General features: G+C 37.4%; 1 protein-coding gene across 3 annotated transcripts in view; it reads left to right on the top strand.

Annotated features, from left to right (window-relative positions):
• Positions 1 to 26,513, top strand: part of ME1 (malic enzyme 1) — a 252,153-nt gene that overhangs the window by 220,746 nt on the left and 4,894 nt on the right. For all 3 annotated transcript variants that reach the window (XM_070559076.1, XM_070559077.1, XM_070559074.1), the window contains 5 exons: positions 7 to 104; positions 2,154 to 2,267; positions 16,694 to 16,799; positions 18,180 to 18,322; positions 21,315 to 21,488. In XM_070559076.1, coding sequence (XP_070415177.1) covers positions 7 to 104; positions 2,154 to 2,267; positions 16,694 to 16,799; positions 18,180 to 18,322; positions 21,315 to 21,488 — 635 coding nt within the window. The remainder of the gene's footprint in view (positions 1 to 6; positions 105 to 2,153; positions 2,268 to 16,693; positions 16,800 to 18,179; positions 18,323 to 21,314; positions 21,489 to 26,513) is intronic.

The raw sequence follows: 26,513 nt of genomic DNA, 5'->3' as shown, positions 1-26,513 counted from the left end.
TTTTAGGAACAGCATCCGTTGCCGTCGCCGGCATCCTTGCAGCTCTTCGAATAACCAAGAACACACTGTCTGATCAAACGATACTGTTCCAAGGAGCTGGAGAGGTACCTGTCTGTATATCACTTATGGTCTCCTAAACTGACGGACATAGAATTCATTTTAATTTTTCATTAATTTGAAGTTTCAGATAGTCTTTCAAATTTTTAGTATGTTGCAAATGTAGGTTTTATTGAAAATTTTGCTTTTTTCTATAAGTTAATCATTTGAAAGAAGAAAACCAGATTCCAATAACTGTTGAGGCATATTAATTTTTCCTAGGAGACTTTAGTATGGTATAGGTATAGACGTATTTTTCACAGTTCTAAATTTGTATGATTATCAAATGGTGCCATGGGTTTTTGCATATTTAAAGTGCCATGCAGGAACAAAAAGTTTTAAAATGTGTGATTATGTATGAAAGGCTTTAGGGGCCAGCCCGGTGGCGTGGTGGTTAAGTGCGCACGTTCCACTTCAGTGGCCTGGGGGTTCGCCGGTTCAGATCCCCGGTGCAGACATGGCACTGCTTAGCAAGCCATGCTGTGGTAGGCGTCCCACATATAAAGTAGAGGAAGATGGGCATAGATGTTAGCTCAGGGCCAGTCTTCCTCAGCAAAAAGAGGAAGATTGGCAGCAGATGTTAGCTCAGGGCTAATCTTCCTCAAAAAAAAAAAAAAAAGCCTTTAAATATTTAAGCTATTATATCTGATGCTAACTTTTAGTATCCTCCCGTGTCACATACAAAAGTTGTCTTAATTTGATTCACAATTCAATATGCACATATATAACTATATACATGTTTTTAAGAAAAAAATATTTTGAACATTTATTGTGCATTATAACTGTTCACATGCAAAAAACCCAAAACATTTAAAAGTTTTAGAAGAAGATGACAAGACAAAATTATGCTGTTTTATCTTTTTCTATAAGTTAATCATTTGAAAGAAGAAAACTAGACTCCAATAATAATAATTCACCCCAAAATAGAAATTAAAATGTCATGTGAGTGTGAGCTTCTTGTGAGAAAACTGCCAAAGTTTGTTTAGAATTATAAAATGTAATAAATGGAGAAATACTTTGTGGCTATATATATTTTAAGAAGCTTTAAATTTTCAAATTTAATATAATTATGAATAAATGTATCACACTGGTAGAAACTGTGTATGTTGTGTTGGTTTTGACTTTACCTGTTTTTAAAGCAAAGTAAAATACACGAAGCTAGAACTTCAATGACAAGATATAAACATGTGAAAGCATTCAGAATGTAAATCATAAATTCATTTTCACATGGAAATAAAAATTAATGCTAAATTCCAGCTCATTAAAATTTCAGTTTTTTTATTTCTGCGGATTGTTGCATGCTGTCCTTAATTTTAGTAAACATCTTCTTTGAATTTCCAAATGGTTTTGATGAACGGCACAGGCCAGCTCTTGATACTCCGCGGGCAGAGGTGTTCATGGTTGGATAGTTTAAAACTGGCACTTGTTTGTCCTGAAAAGGTTTTGGAAATTTCACAGATTATCACAAAGTTTATCAAATATTACAGAGGTTGATTCCTTTAATCTTGCAAGAAATTTCACAGTACTTTCTTTGTCCAATTGAAGAGAGTAAGTAAATGCTTGGGAACACAGATTTTATGTGTCTCCTTCTATTGCCTAATTGGTCAAGTTCCCATCCAAGTGACCAGGCTTCATTCTTCAAATTCAACCAGAGGAGCTTGAACCCAACAATAAACAATACAGCTCAACAAGCAAGGTTGACCAGTTCGTTATTTTAAATTCAATATCTTCTTGTTGGAGAGAATCTTAATTGTATTAACAGGATTAAAGATACTGACAATCAAAGATATCACTGTTTTATCTGTGCCTAAATAACAAGCCACATAATAATGGTTCTGTTGTAATAGGGAGAGCAATTAATTGTCATTTAGCTTAACCCAAACGTGACAAAAATACTTTGCTCCCAGTATAAATGAATAAATATACCTCTTTAGGTCAATAAACAGAGCTGTTCTGTACTTTCTTTAACAAAGACAAAATGGGGTGAAATGTAACTCTTGATAAGATATTATGTGGAACAACTTTAAACACTTTTGTTTTCATAACCTGTTTCTCAGGCTGCCTTAGGGATTGCACACCTGATTGTTATGGCCATGGAAAAAGAAGGCTTACCAAAGGAGAAAGCGATAACAAAGATATGGTTGGTTGATTCAAAAGGATTAATAGTTAAGGTAAGAATTTGTCATTTTTAATCAAAATAAAAATAAATATGCCATTCTAGATGCCCATCTCAAAGACTACTGCTGTTTCCACTCACCAAGCCCCAGCACTGTGTTAAAGGAGCAGCTGTTATACATGAATGACCATGTCATTACAGCAAGAGTGATACTCTTCTGAAGAAAGGAGAAAACTGCCTCAGCTATAGAATCCATCTGTGATGTGAGTAGGCTCCTTCCAGCTCTGTAGGCTGCCAGTCCACGTGAATTAGCTTAGTTTCCAAGGGAGGCAATTTGCTACTGATACAGATGAAACCCCGAGGTGTACTTCCTTTTATTAAGGGCTATCTGGCAAATTGCACACCAGCTAGAAAGAAAGGAGGAAAAAGAATGAAATAGCTACTCTTTCACCTGCTACTTTCTCTCAACCAAATACTTGAGGGTTTGAGTGGGAATTCCTGAGAAGGGCTTAAATGGGCTGTTTCAGTGTTGACTGACTTGAGGTTATTTCCCAGGTCTAGTAGAGATAATATTATCTGCTTCATAGGGTTTTTGGGAGAACTAAATAAAACTAGGTGGGTGGCCATCTTGCTACACAGTTATGAGGCATCATTTTTACTTTTACCATCTGTGCACATCAATCACGCTTCCTTACACTGCTAGAAAAAATACATGTAAATCCTCTTTCTACATGAAGATTTTAAAATCTTTTTAAATTTTAAATTTAAATTTTAAAAATAACCAGTGATAAGCAGTGAAAAAAATAACTAGTGATAAGCAGGAATTTAATACAGAAACAAATGTGAATGTGTACAAATTTTCTGGAAAACTGTTTTATGTGTATCCAGAGCCTTTAGAAATTTGTGCTTCTGATGCAATAGTTTCCATTCTAAGATTCTATCCTGTAGAGGTAGAGATGTGTACAATGTTGCATGTTTGAGGATGTTATCACAGCATTATTTACAACAGTGATATGTTTTATCATGCGTTAGTTGTAATAGTGATATGTTATACTTACCTAAGTAAAGGATAATTGTGAAATAAACTGTGGGATAGCCACATGAGTATAATATACAGGCTTAGAGTTGTTTTCAAAAACTAGGAATAACATTAAACGATTAATAATATAATGTTAGATGAAAAAAAGGAAAACACCATATTGTATGTAATTATTTTGTTTAAAGAATTGAGTTGCATATCAAAATCTGAGAAGGAATGCATTAAATACATATTACTTTAAAGCATATAACTTTTAGTGCTTTTCTCAATATCGCAAATTCTCCTTAGTAATTGTGTTCCTTTGGAGATAGAAAAATGTTTGTTTCTTTAAATTAGTGTAGACAAATTTTGCTTTAAATGAAGAAAAAGTATATGCATAACTTTTTGTAGTAAATGAGTATCTATAAAACAGTGAAACAAGACAGAAAGTACTTTTACAACATATCCTGAGAACTAAATAATAATAATTTTATCAGTTTTATTAACTTGCAATGTAATTGTTTATAATATGTTAAAAACCATAAAAGTTTAAAATCTTGGCTTAAAAATTGCTATTGCTTTGAAAAATCAACATAACTATAAAAAGTTGTACATCGTAGCCACACGACACATATTGTGGTCCTGAAATAAGAATGTTTCCTGGATGAGGTTGCCTGTGGGTCAGGCATTGTACTATGGATCTGGGGACCCAAGAAGGCGCTTGATCTCAGGAGACTCACAGCCTAGTGGGAAAAACTCAAACAAGCCAAGAGTTATAATTCTACAAGAAAATGTTATAGAAATACGACCTTGGTGTCAGGGGCCCACAGGAGATGGTGCCCCCAACTGCACTAAAGAGAGTAATGGGAATGCTGAGGAAGCTTTCGAGACAAGGTGTCTCTTTAGCTGAGTTTGAAAGGAAGAGTTAGGAGTTTATCTGGAGTCTCCATGGACATCTTAAACTTCTGTTCAACACTGAAACCAGAGAAGTAGAATGGCACGTTCACTGTGAGATCCTGAGTGAAGTTAAGGATCACGTCTTTCGTCTGTTTATATCTTCAAAGCCCTGCACAGCTAGTACATAATTGACAATAAGTATTTTGTTAATAAATGAATTAATCAGTGAGTGGCCTTCCAGGCAGAAGAACAGCATTTGCAAAAGAAAATATTTTGGTAGAAGAGATATTTAAGGATTAGGTTTGAAAGGAGCAGATGACAGGTGACAAAGGCCCTAATTCCTGAAAACGAGCAACTGAAGAAACTTAGGCAGAGGAGATTTGTCTCTTGTCACTCTGATGGCATTGTGGAGGGTGATTGAAGTGAGGTGAAACTGAGAGAAGGAAATAGTTACAAAGCTGTTGCAGTAATTCAGATAATATTGGGCCTGAAATAAAGCAGTGACTATGCGGGTGAGTGAAAGAAGTTAGATTCCGCAGATGTTTAGGAAATAGGATTGGCACACATAGTGACCGATTAAATATGGAGGAGGAGTAGGGTAGAGCAGAGGAGGGAGTCTGGCAGGACTCCTTGGGTGTCTAGATAAGTGATGCAGCCGTTCATGTAGAAAAGGAATAAAGGATATCCAGTTTAAGGGCAAGATGATGAGATCGGTTTTGGACATAATAGCAAGTTTAAGGCGCCGGTGCCACTGGAGACCTCAGATAGAGATGTCCCCTTGGCAGTTGGAGACACAAGACTGATGCTCAGGATAAGGGTCTGGGCTCCTGGAGGTAGAGACTTGGGAATCACCAGCAAGGAAATAGCTGGAGCCGTGGAAAAAGCTACACAATTTGTGCTGTACTTAGGGGTGTAATACATTCAAGATCCAAAAAAGTTCAGGTCTATGATTGTGGTTTTCTTTTGTGATTTCTAATGACATTTTTATGTGAAATCTTCATATAAAATGTATAGGTTTTAGCATCTCAAGTAATGTTAACATTGACTTGCTGGACTGAGCCTCCAAATTCCGTGGATTACAATACTTGGAGTAACTGTGAAGTTGTTGCCTAGAACTAATCAGTCACTCTTACTTCATGTCTTTTCTCGCCAAAGTAAAGAACTGCATGTATTCCGCTTGCCAAGATAAAGTTACATGTTAAAAGGTTGTTACATATTTAATAGCTTGTGCATTATTTCATATAAAAGAAACATATGCAGCTTCAATTAACCACTTTTTCTTTCGTAGTTTTAAAAAGTCAAAATTATTATGTTGACTTTTGTCTCAGAGCTAATAAATCTTAGAATAACTAGTAAATTAGTATAATCTTGATTTCAAATTTACATGAGTTTTTTTGTGTTCATTATCCCTTATCGTTAGTACTTTAAGCCTCTCTTGAGAACCAATAAAAATCATTTTTTAATTTTGTTAACTTGTAATTGTTTACAGTATGTAAAAAGTATTTACAATATGTAAAGTTTTAAATAAAAATCATTAGCCAAACTCCTTCACTCTTTAAAGACATAAAACCAAAACCTAAAAAGTAAACCATGAGGTTAGCTCATTTATGGAGTTATATCATCAGACTAGATAATTATTATTCTAACATGTTTTCTGTTTTCATTTTCAACATCACATCTGTAGCATTTGCCATCATTTCTGTTATATCCATATGTGCAATGGAATGAGTTTATGCAGTATCTTAAATAATTCATCAATATCAGTAAGGTTTATTGAAATTAATCGTTTGATCACTGGTAACATTCAAATATCTTAGTTTAGTATTTTATAGCAAGAAATAATTGACATATCTATTTAGCCAACTAATTAACACATTTTAATGTAAACAAGCTGATACTTGGTTTAAAAGAAATCCTTCCAAAATAAAAATTAGAGGGAAAATAAGTACAGTAAAGAAGGGATGAAAAAGGAGCATTGCCAGCCTGACTAGTCTTTGTATTTCACAGTGATAATTCGAAGCATTTTCAAGGAGGACAAGAAGCCACAAAACAAACCAATCCAGACTTAATCTACTCCTTAAATAAATGCATTTCGGCTTTCACTTATATGCCAAATTAATGCTAAGACATAAAACTTAAAATAAAAGTAGGGTGTTAATAGAGTTTATGAAGGATAGGCTTCATTTAACCCATAGTGAGTCTATAGAATTTTGTTTTGATTTTAGTTTCATTTTGTTCTATTTTCAATTATTATTATTATTATCATTTGCTTTATAGTTAAATGTTTTTGGTTCCTGTACAAAGAGATAGTGAATAAAGGTGTTTTATACATTGTAAGGGTACTTTGACGCTACAGTTATTTCCTTCCTGAGAGCTTAATCTTTAGGTCAAGGACTTGAAACTGTGCTGTACAGAAAAAGTTCTCCTTTCCTCTGGATTTATCAGAATTTCAGCCAGTGATACTATCAGCACCTTGAATGATGGTTAATACATTTAATACACTGTGGTTTAAACAAAAATTCTAGCTCCTAAGAGACTCTGAAGCTTGGTGAAAAGTATCTGACTTGATTTTTTTCTCCCTCTTGTCCGTTTTCTATAGAGTATGACCAACGTATAAGTAGGTATTAAAAAGAGCAGAGGCAAAAGATTATATACACGAGTCTTTTAGACAGAAAATTACAGATATTGATTTTTAATAATACAAAATTAAATGTCGATGGAGTTAACCACCTGTTATCTTAAATTACGGCCATTCTGCACCCCTTGTTATTCTCAACATGGAAAATACTTTTGTTGCGTCGTTTCTCTTCTGTTAATCTGCCCTGAGACGGTGAAACGCAGTTCTGGCTCTTTAACAAGTGCACACACCGGCACTGCAAGTGTTGCAGTGAAATGTCACTGATGGTGCCCTAAGAAGGCCCTGTCTGCTGATCCGGAGAGGGGCCAGATTCAACTCTGAGGAACTAATGACATAACCAAAACAGACCCGTACGTGGGGCAGGCTGTCCAAGCAGGAATGGATTCAGGGTAGACACTTGTGGAAGAGTTCTTCTAGTGCCTGTGTGTGGGAAGGGGTACATATGTATCAGTGGCAATCTATAATTAATTTTTTATACCTATTCTGGGTCATGGAATGCTAACCAAAATCTTGACAATGTTTGCCTCTTATTCTCCCCACCCCATCAGAACATATGTGCTTTTTTCTTTTTAAAGATTGGCACCTGAGCTAACAACTGTTGCCAATCTTCCTTTCTTTTTTTTTTTCTTCTGCTTTTTCTACACAAGTTCCCCCAGTACATAGTTGTGTATTGTAGTTGTGGGTCCTTCTAGTTGTGGTATGTGGGATGCCACTTCAGCATGGCCTGACAAGTGGTGCCATGTCCATGCCCAGGATCTGAACCGGCGAAACCCTGGGCTGCCGAAGCAGAGCACGTGAACTTAACCACTCGGCCACGGGGCTGGCCCCCATATGTGCTTTTTGAAAAAGGTAGTAATTTGGAATGGTTGTGTCTTCTATCCTGTACTAACCATCGGCACAAAATAAAGGGGGGAGGGGAGATTAAAGAAATAATAACATTCAAAAGAAATTCCCAGCTATCCATAAACATTTGGTGTAATTAGAGACTCTTAAAAAAAAGAAACACCATAGAATTAGGGATTTCTGAGATAAGAAGTGCCCACGAGCACTTTGCCCAAAGAGGGCAAAAAGCATCTAGTGAGGAATCCTGAAAACGGAGAATGAAGGGGAAAGAAATCTTCTATGTCCGTATCCAACTGAAGTGATTTGCATAAAGAGCATGGACTCCAAATTAGATTTTGAAAAAAGGAGAAAAATGAGCCATTGGTCCAGAAAATAGAAGTCCAAAGGTAAAGGCAGTTGCCTTAATATTACCAGATCTGGAGAAGGTCGCATTCCAATAGTTTTTAAATCTGAACCAGACCATCACATCAGCTTTGAAAATGGTGTAGAAAATACTTTGGAGATCTGTATGTTTGTCTTTTGGTTCTTCTGTTTTTGGCAAATAGAGCCCTTCAGTAAGGCTAGTATTACCATTTTCGTGATTCCTGGCCTTCTTTCAGTATTTTCTCTGCGTTCCTAAGTCACCACCAAGAATCCAGCCTTTGGGGGTGAGACTGGGTAATTTATGCCTCTTACTAGACAGATGTCTTCTGGCCAAGTTCTGGCTTCAGTGGCTGGGAGCTGCCAGTGCTGTTACTATGATTAATAAAGTAAGACGTTCATGATAAAAGCATACATCTTTTCCTTTCATGCGGTGTTTATCTATCTTCTTTACGATTTGCTTCTCATTCCAGGAAACTTAGGAGGCTTAAACCACATTAAATATTTTTCATTATATCTTAGGTTGTCAGCCAGAAAAGCAGTATTAGAAATCTGTGATTGCTGACTTACATTATTCTGTAGCTTTCTTTCTTTAAAACTCATCATTTTATACTATTTCGGAAAATATGCAACTTATTCTTTAAAATGCTTCTGATAGAGATCTGATAAATCATTTAGTGCAGTGACTCTCCAAACTGGCTAATCACGCTAATCACCTGGGAAGCTTTAAAAAAAAATACACACAAGGGCTGGCCTGCTGGCATAGTGGTGAAGTTCTACAGGCTCCGCTTTGGTGGCCTGGGGTTTGTGGGTTCAGATCCCGGGCATGGACCTGCACACCGCTCATCAAGTCATGCTGTGGCAGCATCCCACATACAAAATAGAGGAAGATTGGCACAGATGTTAGCTCGGGGCTAATTTTCCTCAAGCAAAAAGGGGAGGATTGGCAATGGATGTTAGCTCAGGGCCAATCTTCCTTACCAAAAAAAAAATATGTATATGTGTGTGTGTGTGTGTGCACAGATTCCAGGGCCTCATCCTGGAATTAAACTAGAATATCTGAAATTTGTTTTTCCTCAGATGAGTCTGGTGCTCAGTTAGCTTTGGAAAGTACAGATCTGGTTCATCACATCTGTCATCGTCACCAATCCAAATGATTTTCTAGGTAGAGAAACCAACATCCATGGAAGTATCAAAGGACTTGCCCAAGATCAAGAGCCTAAAGACTCTGCTATGCAAGCTTCAGTCCCATTTTCTGTCTCTAGCATTTGTGGATGGCATTTTCTGTGTTTAATTGGGAAGCTTTTCTTTACTTTTTGAATATCATTAAAAGTTTTCAGATGTAACAAATTTATTTGCTGTTACCTATTAGAATGCATTCTGCTATTAGTTATTTATTCATGTCCCTAGCCAACAAAATTTATCACAAACTAATGATATATTATCAGCAATCAACGGTTGCAGGGACAACATTATAAAATGCATTTAAAATTTTTTAAATTTACTTTTTGGGATAATCGGGTATACTACACTCAGGAAAATATTTTGAATCGTTGAATTAAGAAAATGGGGATCATGTCTCTCACTTTGAGATTATTCAACATCTTTTAAATTCATTCCACATTATGGATTTGTAGGTCCACATTCAATATACACGGACTAGACCCTCTTTTCTTGTCTACGTGCTACTTGAAGCCACAGTACAATTCATGTTGTGCCAGGTTGAATTTGGTTGCTTCACCGCCTAGTAAAATAATTTCTAAGACTTTCACTCTTATGCTAGTTTTGTTTTTTCATGTGGGAGGCTACTTCTTGGCTTGGTAATCTAATGAAAATGAATAGATTTCCATTCTTACGGAGATCATACGTAAATGTATTTTAAAACATAGACCAAAGACAGTTTGGATCTACTTTCATTGTCATGCTGTTTGTCAGTGGTCGAGTGGTCAAGAACTAGTTGTTTTCACACACTGGGAACACCCAGATGCTTTCAGCCAGCCTTCACTGTGAGCGACTGATTCCTCTGTTTCATGCGGTGCACCATGCTGTTTTACCAAGGATTGCGTGCGATCTTATTGTTTGGTGAGCCCAGGCATTTTTTTAAATAAACAAATCAGTGGCATATTTTCCTCCTAAAAATATTTTTAGAATTTCCTATTCCTATTCTGTTAATAATCCTAAAAATCTTAATGTTCTTCTCTCTTACAATTCTTTTAGTGAGGTTTCTGCTTTCTATTTCAAAGTAAACCACGGGTAAAGATTAATTATAGTATTTTACTGTTATTAAAGAAGAAAACACACTAGACTGCATTACTATAACATTGAAAGCAAGATCTAGGAAGTACGGTAATTCCTTGACCATATTCACATTGGTTATTCCTTTGATGGAGTACAAATTTCAGTTCTGTGGTATTTAAAGTGTGACGAGAGCATCTGAGAGTTCAGAGTCTCATTGATTATTGGGAAGAAAGATGGGTCCAATTAGAACAGATTAAGAGCATTGGGGTTCCTCACCTGGGAAAAGAGATGTGATTCAGTGTCTGTTTTCAAATATACTAAAGATTATTTAAGGGCAATGGTACAAAGATGAACAAAAATAAATTGTTTAAATTGCAGTAAGCAGGACTTTAATTGGAAATAAAAAATAAGTGTTTAAATATAGAAAATGCTAGAATTTGTATTACCACTAATCTTTAAAAATGGTATAAACACTTTTTCTTGGTTTTGATGGTTTGGTCACTGGCCATCCTGGAAGATAAGGGCTTGTTAAGACAAAGTCTCCTCCTGATTGTGTCTGTGCTATTTTCAGATATCTAAAATGAAAAGGCTACTAGTGTAAACCCATACGTATTAGTTAGATTTTAGGTTAAACTGCTGTCGCAAAAAACATGGTGACCTAAACAAGATAAAATTTATTTCTTTGTCATCTAGCAGTGTAGAGGGAGGCAGACCAGAGACTCAGGCTGTGTCCACCATCCATCTCTGGGTGCAGAGAAGCTTTGTAGTTCTCACTATCTCCCAGCCAGCTGGGGAGAGGGGGCGGGGAATGGACTGGGGGACTGTGCCTCCTTCCTTTTTAAAGATACAGCCCTGAAGTTGCACATAGCACTTCCACTCCATCCTTTTGGCCAGAAGGTAGTCTTAGTCTCATCTCACTCCAGATGGCCACCACTTCATGATGGGCATTTCTCCTTCAAGATCCTGTAGAGGCATCAGCCTGGTGAGTGCTATGTTTATAGCAGAAACTCCAGCTGTGAGAGAGTCTTGAGGCCTAGTGTATAGAAGCTTATGCTAGAAGCCATTTGAAATCCCGGTATTTGCCATACAGGGCCTCACAGAGATGTTAGTCTAATTTCTTGCCTTATGCTTCGATTTGACTATATGTGTTTCTGGGAAAAAGCAACAAGTCAAAACTATGTCATGTTTAGTTTAGAATATTAGAAGCTGAAAGTTATTATTCCCAGGAAATATGTCTCCCCAAGCCACAACTTTGTTTAGTACCCATCCTAGAAATTTCATTGTTGTGAGAATCAAGAGTCATGAATTTTAGCTTATACTACTTCCAGAAATAGTTCATAAATAATTTAGATAATTAAATAATGTAACTGTCAAATGGTTCCAAATTCTTATTCCTATCCATGACCAAAATTTCTCTCATCTTTCTAACAAGGCAAGATTTTTTTTTTGCCAAATAACTCAGCAGGAATAAGGTTGATGAGGTAGCAGATGGATTGAAAGAGCATTCTTTTCATCAAATCATTTCAGGGAAAGTAATCTTTTATTCCCAAGCAACAGATAGGAGGTACACTGAGCAGAAAGAAATGGGGGAATATATAATCAAAATTAAAGTCCTCCCCTGTATCAGTCAGCTATTGCTTTGTTATCAAAAGCCACATAATCCTGGGGCTGGCCCAGTGGCATAGTGGTTAAGTTCAGGCACTCCTCTTTGGCAGCCCAGGGTTCGCCAGTTTGGATCCTGGGTGTGGACCTATGCACTGATTATCAAGCCATGCTGTGGCAGGCATCCCACACATAAAATGGAGGAAGATGAGCATGGATGTTAGCTCAGGGCCAGTCTTCCTCAGCAAAAAGAGGAGGATTGGCGGCAGATATTAGCTCAGGGCTAATCTTCCTCAAAAAAAAAAAAAGCCACACAATCTCAGTGGCATACAACAATAAGTATGTATTTCTCACACACCTGTGGGTCAGATGGGGTAGCCCTGATGATGTTGGCTGGGTGGCTGTGAGCTACAGGTTGGGTCCAGGTCAGCTTCACAAGGCTCTCATCCTCCTTGGACCAGCCGACTAGCCAGGTTATGCACTTCTCAAGCAAATGGCCAAGGCATGAGAGAGCAAGTGGAAGCACCAGTTCCTCTTAAGGCCTAAGCCTGGGACTGGCTCACTCTCATTTCAGCTCACATTTTATTAACCAAAGCCAAGCCACTTGCTCAAATCCAAAGACAGCGGGTAGGAAAGTATACCCTGCTTTTTGTGAGAGGAACTGTGAAGTTACATTGCGAAAAACAATAACACAGGAAAGGGATGATGACAAATTGGGGCTTAAGTCAAAATCTGAATTCTCAAAATATTTGCGGGGATTCTGTGACACGCCAAATACCTGTATTTTCTTATTTGCAACTGATAAATTATCATTAAGCCTAGCCACGTTTTACATGTTAAGATGATGCTTAATTAATCTCTATGATTGAGATATGTAAATCAAATAAATTTCCCAGCTGTGAAGCCAAGAGAGGTGAGGATGGGAGCACCTGGTAGCCCTCCCCACCCCAATTTAGTGAGAATTGTAAAGATTTCAGTGTTGTCATAGTTTTTTTTTATATTATTACAGGCAATTTTTTAAAATCTTATAAATACAAAAGAACTGTTTAAGAATGTTTAGTCTTTACTCACAGAATCAGTCCAGTTAGATCTGTGACTAATTCTAAAGAGGCTATAGTAGATAGGTTTTATTGAACAATTTGCTGCTTCCTGATAAAAGTGGAAAATGAATTTATATGATTGACTAATTTTTTTCTTTAATAACATGATGAACAAGAGTATGGACTGACAATATTCAACCTAATATTACTAGAGACTAGAATAGTCTCTCCTGAACTGAATATGAAACAGCAAGCTTAAAGTTTGATTCTGAATGAATTAATTGAGATTTTTTTAAATTGAGTTATAACTGATGTATAACATTATATTAGTTTCAGGTATATAGCATAATGATTTGATGTTTGTGTATATTGCCAAATATTTGCTATAATAACTCTAGTTAACATCTGCCACCACACATAGTTACAAAATTTTTTTCTTGTGATGAGAATTTTTAAATCTACTCTCTTAGAAACTTTGAAATATACAATACAGTATTCTTAACTACAGTCAACATGTTGAACATTACATCCCCAGGATATTTATTTTATGCCTGGAAGGTTGTACCTTTTGACCCCCTGCACCCATTTTTCTCAGCCTCCACCCTCCACCTTTGGCAACCACCAGTCTGTTCTCTGTATCTGTGGGTTCAGTTTTTTGGTTTGTTTTTCAGATTTCATATATAAGTGAGATCATATGGTATTTGCCTTTCTCTGTATGACTTATTTTACTTAGCATAATACCTTCAGGGCCCATCCAAGACAGGGTTGTTTCCATGTCTTGACGGTTGTAAATAATGCTGCAGTGAACATGGGGTGCAGGTGTCTTTTCGAGTTAGTGTTAATAAGATTGTTTTTCACAGTGTCTTAGATGTAGTATGTTTTGATGTGTGAGGAAAAAAAGGTAAGATAATAACCTTTTAGAACCCAGAAATGACTAATGGTGAATTCTGTTCTTAGGAAGCTGTTGGCTCTAATATATGTACTTTTGCCTTTTTGTTTCAGGTAGGAGAGCTCCTTTCAACATTTTTTTTGTAGGGCAGGTCTGTGGTGATGAACTCCCTCAGCTTTTCTTTGTCTGGGAAAGCCTTTATTTCTCCTTCATATCTGAAGCATAACTTTGCTAGGTAGAATATTCTTGGCTGACAGTTTCTATCTTTCTATTTTGAGTATGTCAGTCCACTCTCTCCATGCCTGTGTAGTTTCTGTTGAGAAATCTGCTGACGGCCTATTGGGAGATTCTTTTAAGGTTGCTGTCTTTTTTTTCCTGGCTGTCTTTAAAAATCTTTTTCTATAATTGACTTTTGATAGTTTTAATGTAATGTGTCTTGGAGAAGGTCTTTTTATGCTGAGATAATTAGGTGTTTTGTTAGCTTTGAGGACTTGTATATCTCATTCCTTTCCCAGGTTTGGAAATTCTCAACTATTATGTCTTTAAATAAGGTCTCTGCCCGCTTCTTCCTCTCTTCTCCTTCTGGGATACCCATTATCCTTATGTTACCTTTTCTAATGGAGTCGAATAATTCTCATAGAGTTTTTTCATTTTTAAAAAAATTTTAGTTCTCTTTTACATGAATCATTTCTAGATTTCTGTCTTCCAGCTCACTGATTCTCTTTTCTATATAGTCTGCTCTATTTCCAGTGCTCTCTACTGTGTTGTTCATCTCATTTATTGAGTTCAGCACCAGAATTTCTTTTTGATTCTTTTTTAGAGTTTCAATGTCTTTGATAAAGTATTCCTTCTGCTCATTAATGTTATTCATGAGCTCATTGAACTGCGTTTCTGAACTTTCTTGTAGCTCATTGAGTTTCTTTCTGACAGTTATTTTGAATTCTTTATCAGTTAGATCACAATCTTTCATGACTTGAAGTTGGGTTTCTGGAGTGTTGTCTTTTTTGTGTGTGTGATATCATGTTACAGTGGTTTTTCATGGTTCTTGCTGAGTTGGTCCTCTCCTAGTGGATTTGAAGCAGTGAACACCTTTCTTATTTAGGTACAGCTCTGTTTACTTTGAGTCCAACAATTCAACAGATAGTTAATTAGAGTCCTTTGTTTTGTTTTCAAGAGGTGTCTGCTATAGCACAAGGTATTGGTTTCTTTGACCTGAGCTGCCTCTGGCTGTATTTGAGAAATGGCACTTTCCACCCTCCATCGCCTCTACCAGAGGTGTCGCCAGTACCCTCCTCATTGCTGCTTATGCCACTGGGGTCAGTGGTACCTTGCAGCTGCTGGTGTTGCTGTGGTTGCTGGTGTTGCCGTTAGGGGCACTGGGATGACAGGTGCCTCCACCACGTTTGCGGTTGCCTGGGGCAGGGGCACTACCTCCACAGCAGGAGTAGGGGTCGGGGTCTCTGGCACCTCCACTACCTCTGGGGTTGTTGGGGTAGTGCATGGGGGGAGGGGAACCCAGAGTTGCAAGTGCCACCGAGGCTGGAGGGATGGGGTGGTGGGGCCCATTGCCACTGCTTCCCACTTCCCTGTGGCCACAGGTACCACTGCGGCCAGGAGGCTGGAGTCATGTGCGCTGCTTCTACTGCTGCTACCGAGTTCCCTGGGACTGTGGCTTAGCTGCCATGGCAGGGGGCTGGGATCGTGGGCGCTGCTTCCACTGATCCCCCAGTTCCGCCTTCTCTGTGTATTCCAGTCCACCCACCTTCAGATGTACAGATGTGTGGATCTCTCCAGAGTCCTGGTGTGTTGGGCAGAGGAACCTTTGTTGAGTTATGGGTGTTTTACTAGTCGTAGATTGAAAGGGAGAGACTAAGGGAGCGTCTCACGTCACCATGATGCTGACTCGTATATTACTTTTAAAAATAAATAAAATTATAATAACCTTTTAAAACTAGAAAATTGAAGCATTTTCAGGATTATCAATTGGCAGACAATCTGGCATATACTATTTGAGCTTTTTCTCCAGGGCTGTAATGTGCTATGTTATTGAAAAACCGAGTTTCTACTGAAAGTACCTGCCTTGGGCAAGTCACTTAACATCTGAGAGCCTCTGGTTTGTCATACAAAATGACTCATTATACTTGCCCTACTTCTCAGAGTTGTTGAGGGGATCAAGTGAAATATGTGAAAACAACTTCTGAGTCATATAGGACGTTATAAAGTTAGGTAGTGATTTATTATGTAGTCAAAATTGGGTTTTTTGTTATTCTTTTTTTTATTGCGGTAACAGTGGTTTATAACATTATATAAATTTCAGCTGTACATTGTTACCTTTTTCTATTTCTGTGTAGATTACATCATGTTCACCACCCAAAGCTTAGTAAAAATCTTAAAAATTTGCAGCTAGAATATTATAATTAGATGTTTCCTAGATAACATATGGCAGATTCATAATCAAAACATTAAAAATAAAAACATATAAAGCTAGCGCTTATTCAGAAAATCAAACTATGATATAGATCTGGCATCCAGTCCATCTTCTTCAACTGGGAGTGCTGCGGGTAAAGTCAACTCCACATTCTAGGACACTCCTATATTAGCACAAATAATGTTGAGTAACAGTATCTTTATTTACATGACATTTTGCATTACTGTTTGTTAATGCCAGTTCCTCACAAATGGCTGTAGAATTAGGATTTTTAATATTAAATAATAAATAAGGGAAAGACTTTATTTGTTCACTGTTATATACCCATAGCCTAGAGCATTGTCTAAGACATAAATATTTATTGAAAGAATGAATGAAATAATACTTTGATAATTGGAGAAAAGATTGTAACACCTAATACATAAAAATGTTATGCATAAATTCTGGTAATATGTGTAATATTCTGAAATTTCTTTGATGCACATATGTTTGGCAGATTTATCGTTTCTTCTCATTTGCTTTACTTAGGGACGTGCTGCCCTAACACGAGAGAAAGAGGAATTTGCCCATGAACATGAAGAAATGAAGAACCTAGAAGCCATTGTTCAAGAAATAAAACCAACCGTCCTCATAGGTAAACTTCTTGTTTTCCCTCTCTCCCGTAAACCCCACCTCCACCCCATTTTGGCCTAATTGGTTTTCTTACTACTGATTTTTGAGACATTATTTAGTTTTTTGAAATTCTAACCTTTAGAATTCACAAACAAAAGTACATATTCACTGAAGCAACAGTGCCTCATAAACAACTAGATTTGTCAGTTCGGTGCTGTCTTCTTAATCTTACTGATCCCAAATGAAGTGAGTGGCCCTCTCTGCTGCCTCTGTCAACCTATTAGTACCTGGCATATTCAGTAGTTTCCGGGCTTAATTACTGCAGATAGACAATGGTTCTCAAATGAGAGCTATTTGACCCCCAAGGGAACATTGGGCAACATCTGGAGACATTTTTGGTTGTCAGAGATTGGGGAGCCGGAGAGGTGAAGGCTACTGACATCTAGTGGGCAGAGGCTCAGGATGCTGCTCGACACCCTACAATGTGCGGGAAAGCCCCCACAACAAGGAATTATCCCACCCAAAATGTTAATAGTGGCAAGGCTGAGAAACGCTGAACTAGACCTCCCTTGGAGATGGGGACCATATTTCACACATCCTCATATTCATCACAGCACTTAACACGGGAGCTTCCACGTTCCATGTGTGCGGTAAGATGTTTAATATGGTCAAACTTAAGGTGGCTGAAAAAACTCAGAGGAAATTATGAGACTTCATCCCTTATTCTGTGTGTATATAATGTGAGCCCTTACTTTGTATCATACTCCATTTCTAGAAGCTCTTGTGAAACAGATAACAATATTGAGAATAATGGTGATAACCGTAACAAAAACAAATACTCCATGACAGGAACTATAGTAAGCCTTTTTTGGTGTTTTTTACAAAATATGTTCTATCAGGAATATTTCTAATTTTTTTATTCCATTATGCTAATTGCTTTGTTCTTCTGTTAAAATTCTTTCAATGAGCCATCCTTCAGTTTTACAATTGAATTGGACATTGTCTTAAGTGTTAGCACTGATTTCTAAAACATAATTACTTTACAGCCTGAGAGACTGAAATATACTCATAGAATTGTTTATAGAGAGAGAATTTACACTGGACACATTTAATTTACTGATATAAATGCCTGCAATCAAATTCCCAGTGATTGGTCACTAACTCAATGTATTATGAGTCAAATGTTATATCTGTTATTTTTCAATAGGTGCTTGTGGATTTGTAACCCTACAGATTGTTGGCATTGACACACTTGTCTCATTTTGTCACTTTAATATAACTGTTCTATGTTTTGTTTAGGGTTTATTACAAAATGACCTGACACGTCTCATCAGTTTTTGGACGTGGGCTCCTTGGATTAATGAACCAATTCCTATTCACTGGTTTCTCATTTCTACATTAGGAGTTGCTGCAATTGGTGGTGCATTCTCAGAACAAATTCTCAAAGATATGGCTGCCTTCAATGAACGGCCTATTATTTTTGCTTTGAGTAATCCAACTAGCAAAGCAGAATGTACTGCAGAGCAGTGCTATAAACTAACCCAGGTAAAGCGGAAGTATAACTGATGTTCTATCGTTGAATTCTGATTCATTTTAGGGAAGCCTAGGGTATCTAAGGTGCTCACCACTTATCCTTAAAAAATTACACAAGCAAGACGGGAAGAAAAGTGAACAGTTCGGAAGGGATAAGAGCTATTTCCTTTTCTAGAATGTTGTTGTATAAATCTTTTTCTTCAATGAAACAATTAACTTTGTAATATTTTATTGATAATTTCCCTCTAGTGTTTTGGAAGTATGTAAGAGATAAGCATAAAAGTTAGAAAGGAAAAGGAAAAAGCTTGATTCTAGATGCTTATTAAAATAGCCTTTAACTAGCTATTCCTAAGCATTGAAGCATACAGTGTAAAACCGCAATCTTATTTTTGCTTTGCTAAATCCTGGGTTTGGATTTTGATGCCATGGGTGGAGCATTTGGGCTGCTATTTTGACATCCAGCCAGGTTGGGGTGGGAGTCCTCAAAGCTTCAATACTTTACTCTTTTCAAAAAAGTGAGGGGCCGGCCCGGTGGCGCAGTGGTTAAGTGCACACCTTCCGCTTCTCAGCGGCCCAGGGTTCGCTGGTTCGGATCCTGGGTGTGGACATGGCACTGCTTGGCAAAAGCCATGCTGTGGTAGGCGTCCCACGTATAAAATGGAGGAAGATGGGCATGGATGTTAGCTCAGGACCAGTCTTCCTCAGCAAAAAGAGGAAGATTGGCAGTAGTTAGCTCAAGGCTAATCTTCCTCAAAAAAAAAAGTGACATTTTATACTATGTTTCTATTAGTATAGATTTGACTGATATGTTGACAAGGGCCTTTTTTCAAAGGCTTGAAAATGTCATTACAACAAAACAGAGATTGAGTCATATGCATCTAACACTTTTATCTTGGAAATAAATCTGAAATGAACTAGAAAAGGTAAACAGGACACAAAGTTATGTCATTCTGCACAAATCAGAACTTGATGGTTCCACGTCTTTAATATTATGTCCTTAAATGCTTATTACTGAATTAATGAATTAAGAAAATTTTGGCAAGGAGCTACTCCATTGTTTATCTCTCTTATCTGGAATGCCATCAATGTTCTCAATAATTTAAATTTTTGTCCCATTTCTAGGTTGGGGAATTTGCCCCACATTCTTCAGGAGTCCTTAAATCTTTAAAGGAAGAAAAACACTCTGAGCAATAGCAACACTTTAGCATGGTGTGTTGAACATAGGAGGCACACGATAAATAAATGTTTAAGTAGTTATTTTGTTTGGGATATGTCAATAGGCCTCAAGAGTTTATAGACTCACCTGTAGCCAAATTTATAGAGTTGTGTTTTTAAGTTTGAAAGTGTCTGATATAAATGGACTGAACTCTTTTGTCATCTTGCCTAATGTTCCCTGCTCTTATACATAAAATTGAAAGTAATTTTGAGGCTGAAAATTTAAACGCTAATTCAGCCACAGGATTACAGAACAAGAAAACAAAATCACAGGCTCGCTGAGCGGGAATCTCTGCTGCTACAGGCACAGGGAAAAGTCCTTGAGAAAGGTTAAAAATACAAACTGCAAAAAGATTATTGAACCATGCACAACTATAATTGTACTAAAATGGTTTGGAGAAATTTCCTTCTCCATGTTAACAATCCATATGCCTGAGAGTGTTTAGCTAACTCTCATCTGTTTACTGCCTTTCCTCCATAAAATGTGACGGTTTTTGGTCATAAAATGGTAGGCGGGAGGAGTGGGTGTGGAGGAGGGGAAGGAGATACAGAGGTAACGTGTGTACATAATGTTGCAGGTCTCTTCTCAAATATAATTTTCAAAGATATATATATATATATCAAATAACATATATAAATATGTATCAAATAGTAATTTATTTACTTTAGAAAGTTGCTTGCAGTAACACATTTTATCTGCTAAATAGAGTTAAAGGTATCAGACTTGTCTGAAAACAAAAAGTTTTGTGCCAAATCTAACAGTATCTTAAGACACCTAGATGAGAATTTTTATTTTCTTTCTCATCTTTTTATATCCTGAATGAGGTTGAATCATATTATACAACTTTACCTTTATATAAAATACACGTTGTGGCATCTTACAAAAGTGAATAAGTTAATATTATTAATATCATAATGGATTTAGACTCTAGATGTACGAGAGATGAAAGTTATAACCCAGTATATCATCATTTCAACTGTGCTTGGGGGTTTGGTGCGTTCGGCTTTTCAGATGCATTTTTTCGGTTGTGATGCTTTATTTGTTGAGAGTTTCCTATTCCTGTTTTAGAGGCTGAACGCTCTCGTGCCTCTGCACTCTCACCCTCAGATCACACAGACGTGCCCCTTTTGATCAGCAGGATGGAACACAGCAGCGAACAGGCCCTAAGTTAATGCCATCTTAAAGCATGTAATACGTGAGGTTCCTCAAAAACATTATGACAAAATATGAAGATTAGGAAAAAAATAAACATGATTTTTGACAATTATTGATAATTTAATCTTCCTGTTAATCCTACTGGTGCTAATGAGTTTGTTTCCCATATATTTTCCATTTAATTCTTTACAATATAGAAATATATAAAATTTGTCCCAACAGTTACATTGAATTGTGTTGATCCCCAAACTCTAACCTAAAATGTCATTCTTTCCTATACTCTAATAATAACCTATCATTTTTATTTTCAGAAGTCTATAATTGGAAGCCTATGTAGAAATGGTTGATAGGCCTATGGGTTGGACCACTGCAGAGAACAGAGTGGTGGTCTTCAGGTATCATGGGCTTTGCACACTTCTCGTAGGAGTAGAGAGTAAGACAGAGAGCAGTAATAATCACCCACTCCGGAGCTCATTGCCGACAGCATAAAAGCTTGCTCAGACTTATTTGAGAGTTAATGAAAAATTAGCTTCTTTCTAAATACTCTTTACTTTAACTATGGGGTGGTTCTATTATGATGCATTTGTTTTAAGATTTCTTGCTTCTTTTTAAAGTTGTGTGTCTGTGTTGTAGGGGCGTGCAATTTTTGCCAGTGGCAGTCCTTTCGATCCAGTCACTCTTCCAAGTGGACAGACCCTATATCCTGGCCAAGGCAACAATTCCTACGTGTTTCCTGGAGTTGCTCTTGGTGTTGTAGCATGTGGATTGAGGCATATCACGGATAAGATTTTTCTCACTACTGCTGAGGTATTGTAAAATACTCTTAAGTTCACCAAAGCTCTAAAATACCAAATGAGCTTAGTGTAGGTTGTCTAATGTTGTATTTATCTAGCCTCTCAGTTCACTCCCTAGAAGGTATAAAGTCCAAAGAAGAGAAACTCCTTCTCAGTGGATAACGAGGGGTGGGTAGCAGGCTTGTATTGCGTCACTAGTAGGAGACGGTTCTTCAGCATCCAGCAGAAAAGTTGCATTCTGATTTCTTAAAAGGAACTCTTTTTTTTTAATCTTCACACTTCCAATCAAATTCTGTGATGGGAATGAGACAATTAAAAATTTTGTTTCCAAATCATGGATTAAGTGATAAATATTTGTCCATTGAGAACCTTCCTAAATAATGGCATTTTGAAGATTTAGAATGAAAGTTGGATTTGGTATAGCGAAGCAGTATTTATCATTCAGGGTTCAGTGCAGAAAACAGAAACTGCTCCGGTATTTTAAACAGAAAAGAAATTAAGACAGGGAATTAGTGTTTATAAAGTCATTAAAAGGACAGAAGTGAGCTCTAGTGTGAGCCCGCAGGAAAGAGTCTCAGAACAGGACAGAGCAGACCCACTAGGGATGCTGGTGCTGTTAAGAACTGTGAAGGATCTGAAGTTTTACCCTACTTGCAAGCTAACCAGTTAGCCTGCCGCAGTTTCATAGATGCTGGCAGAAGACATAAGACTTTTAGGTCAGAGACAGAGGACTTTATTACTCATGGCACAAGAGGTGCCATGAACTTCAGGTTCCGGTCAGTTCCCCTTGCCTGCTAAGCCTCAGGGGGGTGATACAGTGAGTGGACATATATTTATGAAGTCATAAGCTTTTGGTAATCAGAATGTTCGTCTGGTTAGTAGCATGTTTGAAGAGGATGCAATTCATGAATGAGAAATTGGAGTGAATTTCTTCTCTTAAAGTTAAACTACTGTACAACATTATAACTGAACTGAACCATGTGAAAATTAATATTCCAATATTTCATCATGCAAACATGTTATTCTTCCCATTGTGAAGAGGAACTCTAAGAACATAGACAAAGATTCTTACGCTGTTGGTGTGATCTAAAGGAGTGTAACCCAGTGTTAACACTTGGTGTCATTCTGTGGGAACAGATGCCTGGAAACTATGTTCTCCTCTTTTCTTTCCCCTCGCTGTGTTAAAAGCATGACAGCTGATGTCTGAGTTTCTTTAACTTGAAAAAACTTTGTTAAACATAAGTAGATGTCTAATTACTGAGAGCTTTTCAAAGTTCTTACATTAAGGAAAGTGTAACCATTGTCTTTTATAGCAGAGACATAAGAAGAAAAAGACTGATCTTTTACTTGTGGTAGCCGGTGTTTTCTTTCCTAAATAACTCCAGCACCATCTAGTGACAGATTTCATGAGAAAAACTTTCCACTTACTACCAGGAAAAGTAATACTCATGACCAAAAAGCTTTGAAGAAAAAAAATAAAATGTGATTTTTCTTATCTAGCTAGTGATCTCTCTGGCTAGATCTTTTGCCTTTCCACTCCTTTTCTCTTCTGCTTCAATACAACGTTCCTGTTTTTCATACCATCTCATTGCTTTCTTTGTCTCCTTTTCATGTCCCCCCTTGTAACTAAGAGCTTTTTTCTAGCGTTCATTTTTTGGTCCTTGCTTTTTCTTCCATTTTTTAATGCTTTCAGAGATCTCATCCATTCTCTTGTTTCCATTATCTTCATTCTAGCAGTGGCCAAATCTGTGTATCTCTATTCTCATCTTTTACTATATCTCCAGTTATTTGATGCATATTTCCACAGAAATGCCCTGATGTTTCCTTAAACACAAGATATGTAAAACCATACTTCTCAGCTTCCCTCACCTTCAGCATTCCCGTTTCTACTAGTAATCCTCTTTCCAAGCACGCACCAAAGCTTCGAAGCCTGAGCTTTTCATTTTCCGTCATCCCGAAGCCTTGTAACACACATGCATATGCACGTAACTGCTCTATTATCCTGCCTGGAAAACTCTGGGAATTATTCTCTGCTTATCTAAGCCTATCCTTCAGGTCACAGCTCAAGTCCCACCTTGTCCTTGAATCCTTTTCTACTCTGACTCATCTCGATCTTTCTCCTACGCCATGGCTGTCTTTATCAAACACTTTGACATTTAATTTTATTACTAGTTGTATTTTGCTCTTGAGAGCTTTATGTTTCAAACAATTAAGTGTTACCTTATAATTAAATTGTAAATTATCTTCTTTAAAGACAGAGCATCTTCCATGTACTTCTTTCAAAAACACCAGTAGCACCTAGCACAGTACTAAAGCACATAACAGAAACTTAATAATACTTATTGAATTGAATTAAATAGAGCTAGTCATATACCTTAGCAAGGAGAATAAATACAATACCATAGACACTCACTGCTAGAAGGCCCCAAACGGAAGAAATCTTGTCTAGATTATATTTTACGGTTAATAAAAGTAACATGTGAGAGATCTAGGTAGATTGTTTTGTTTGGCAACCCCAAATTTAATAACTTTTAGGATTATTGTCAAAATACTAGTTGGATCTCTTGTGGAACTAGAAATCTTGTGGATTGGTCCCAATCCACAAGAAGACTATTCATGGACATTTTTATGTCACAAAGAGATATTTGGCTTTCCTGGTACTCTGGGCAGTCTTCTGGACCTCTGATGGGTCAGCCCTCCTGACCCCGTGTGGTCTGTACAGCAGCCTGGGAGCAGACTCCACCTGTCCACATCTGGGAGGCAAACCCTGGCCTCCCATCACACCTCTCCTCGAGAATCACCTGCTTTGTGTCATCTCCTCTGCCTCGCCCCATCCCTTTCTGATATCCGCCCAGAGGACCTGGAGGTGATCAGCACTGACAGCAGCATCTGGAGGAAGGTTTGACTCATTTAAGTCACTAGATAACTGAAAATCCAGCTGCCGTAACATTGTCAAAATGAAGCAAAGAGAGCGTATTTGGAAGCAGCCATGATGTAGTTAGAGAGAGATATACCGATGGTATATCAGAAGGAGCAAATAGCTTCTGAGCGAATGAGCCAGTCCGTGAGAGTGAGAGTAAGACTCCTGTATAATCTCTCCTTTTTCCCTCAGGTTCAGTCTAACAGTAGGCTCCCTGTGGTCACCTGTTTGCTACTTGGCTTTGTTCCACCCTTTCTTGGCTCCCTCTCTGCATGACAGGCATACGTGGAGAGCAAAGATTCAGACTGATTCCTCTTTACTCAGCCATCTTCTGACTATCTTCAGTCTCTTTAAAATGACTAGAGAAAAAACAATGATGTTGGATACCAGCAACGTGCCAATATGATTGGAGCAATATACGTATTATCTCATACACAAAATTTTAAAAACTTGAAATTGATTGGTTATGTAATGTGCCTCCAAATCAAATAGCTAATAAGCTAATACATTGTAGAGCTGGATGTGACCCAAAAAGCTATTTTACTCCCACTCTCCATGCTGGCTGCCTACCTGTTCTTTTCAAAATGAAATAGCTAAGATTTATCGAACACTTATTTTCTCAGACAGTGTGGTTAATTCTTTACTGGCACTCATTTCATTTAATCCTATGAATTAGGAACTGTTAGTAGTCTTGCATCACCAAAGAGAAAACTAGGCTTAGAAAGGTTAATTAATTTGCCAAAATTCAAACAAATAGTAATGGGTGCCATCGGAATTTGAATGTGTACCACCTCACGTCAGAGCCTGAGCTCTCAGCCACCATACTGTTACATCTTTTTGAGACTGTGCTGCTCCTTTCTTCTCATCCAGTTAAATAACAATACCAGCTATCCATAAGAGTTTTTGCTTTAACATCTAAGAAACGCCAGCTGATTTAAATCTGCCACAAATCCTTTGCAGAACAACAAGGAGTAACAAGATTTTTTAAGTGGCCTAAATTCAATGGAAAATTAACATAAAATGGTTTTATTTTGTCTCAATCACTGTTTTAAATAATTCTCCATCAAATCTCCCTTTTCTTTCTCTTAATAGCATCTCAGTAACTTTCAGTTCATTTTGAATTCACGCATTCTTTTAACAAGTACTAATTAAGTATCTGCCATGTGCTAGGCATTATTCTAGGTGCTGGGGATATGTCAGTGGAGAATAATGAAATATCTCTCCAGTTCAAAATTTGCATCCAATTCAAATATCATCTCTTCTTCCTGCAGGATAAGAGTCCTCAGTACAGGTCGGGGAGAGCCGTCTGCTCTGTGACTCTTCCTACTCCGACACCAGCACCTTGATGGTTGGGGGAAAGGCTCTGGAGAACCTTCTGCCCCTTCTCATCAAGGCTACCTCCTGAAATGCGTTAGAAATGGGAAGGAAGCGTAGGGAAAAGAGCAAGCATCTCTCTTATTAACTTTCCACTATTTCAGGCCATAAAACCCTCTGTGGCAAAGTCCAAAATCTGGCTCTCTCATGTCAGTTTGTCTCATTTTTTAAAGCCACTTTATTGAGGTTTCATTGACATACAGAAAGCTGTACATATTTAATTGTACAATTTGATGACTTTTGAGATAATTATACATCTGTGAAACTATCACCACAATCTGTGCCATAAACAAATCTATCACCTCCCCAAATTTTTGGCTACCTTATTTTATGATTTTGTGTATTTGTGTGTGTGTGTGTTTGGTAAGATACTTAATATAAGATCTACCCTCTTAGCAAATTTTGAGGTATGCTTGAACTTAAGTACCGTTCGAATTAGAAATAGAGAATGGTTGAGGACAGCAAATGGTGAGGCTAGTTAGGTGACTCAGCCCAGAATCTGTGTAAAATTAAAATCCTCAAAAGGTACAAATTTCCAGTTACAAGGTAAATGAGTACTAGGTATGTAATGTACGGCATGGTGACCATAGTTAACGCTGCTGTATGATAGGGAGGAAAGTTGTTAAGAGACAAAATCCCAAGAGTTCTCATCACAAGGAGAAATTTTTTTCCTTTTTTCATTCTTCTCTTTTTCTTGTATCTGTGTGAGAAGATGATGTTAGTTTAACCTACTGTGGTAATCGT

This window comes from Equus przewalskii, chromosome 9 (genome assembly GCF_037783145.1).
Source record: "Equus przewalskii isolate Varuska chromosome 9, EquPr2, whole genome shotgun sequence".
NCBI classification, from domain to species: domain Eukaryota; kingdom Metazoa; phylum Chordata; class Mammalia; order Perissodactyla; family Equidae; genus Equus; species Equus przewalskii.
Note: the sequence above shows the minus strand (reverse complement) of the source record. Positions and strands in the feature narration are given on the sequence as shown.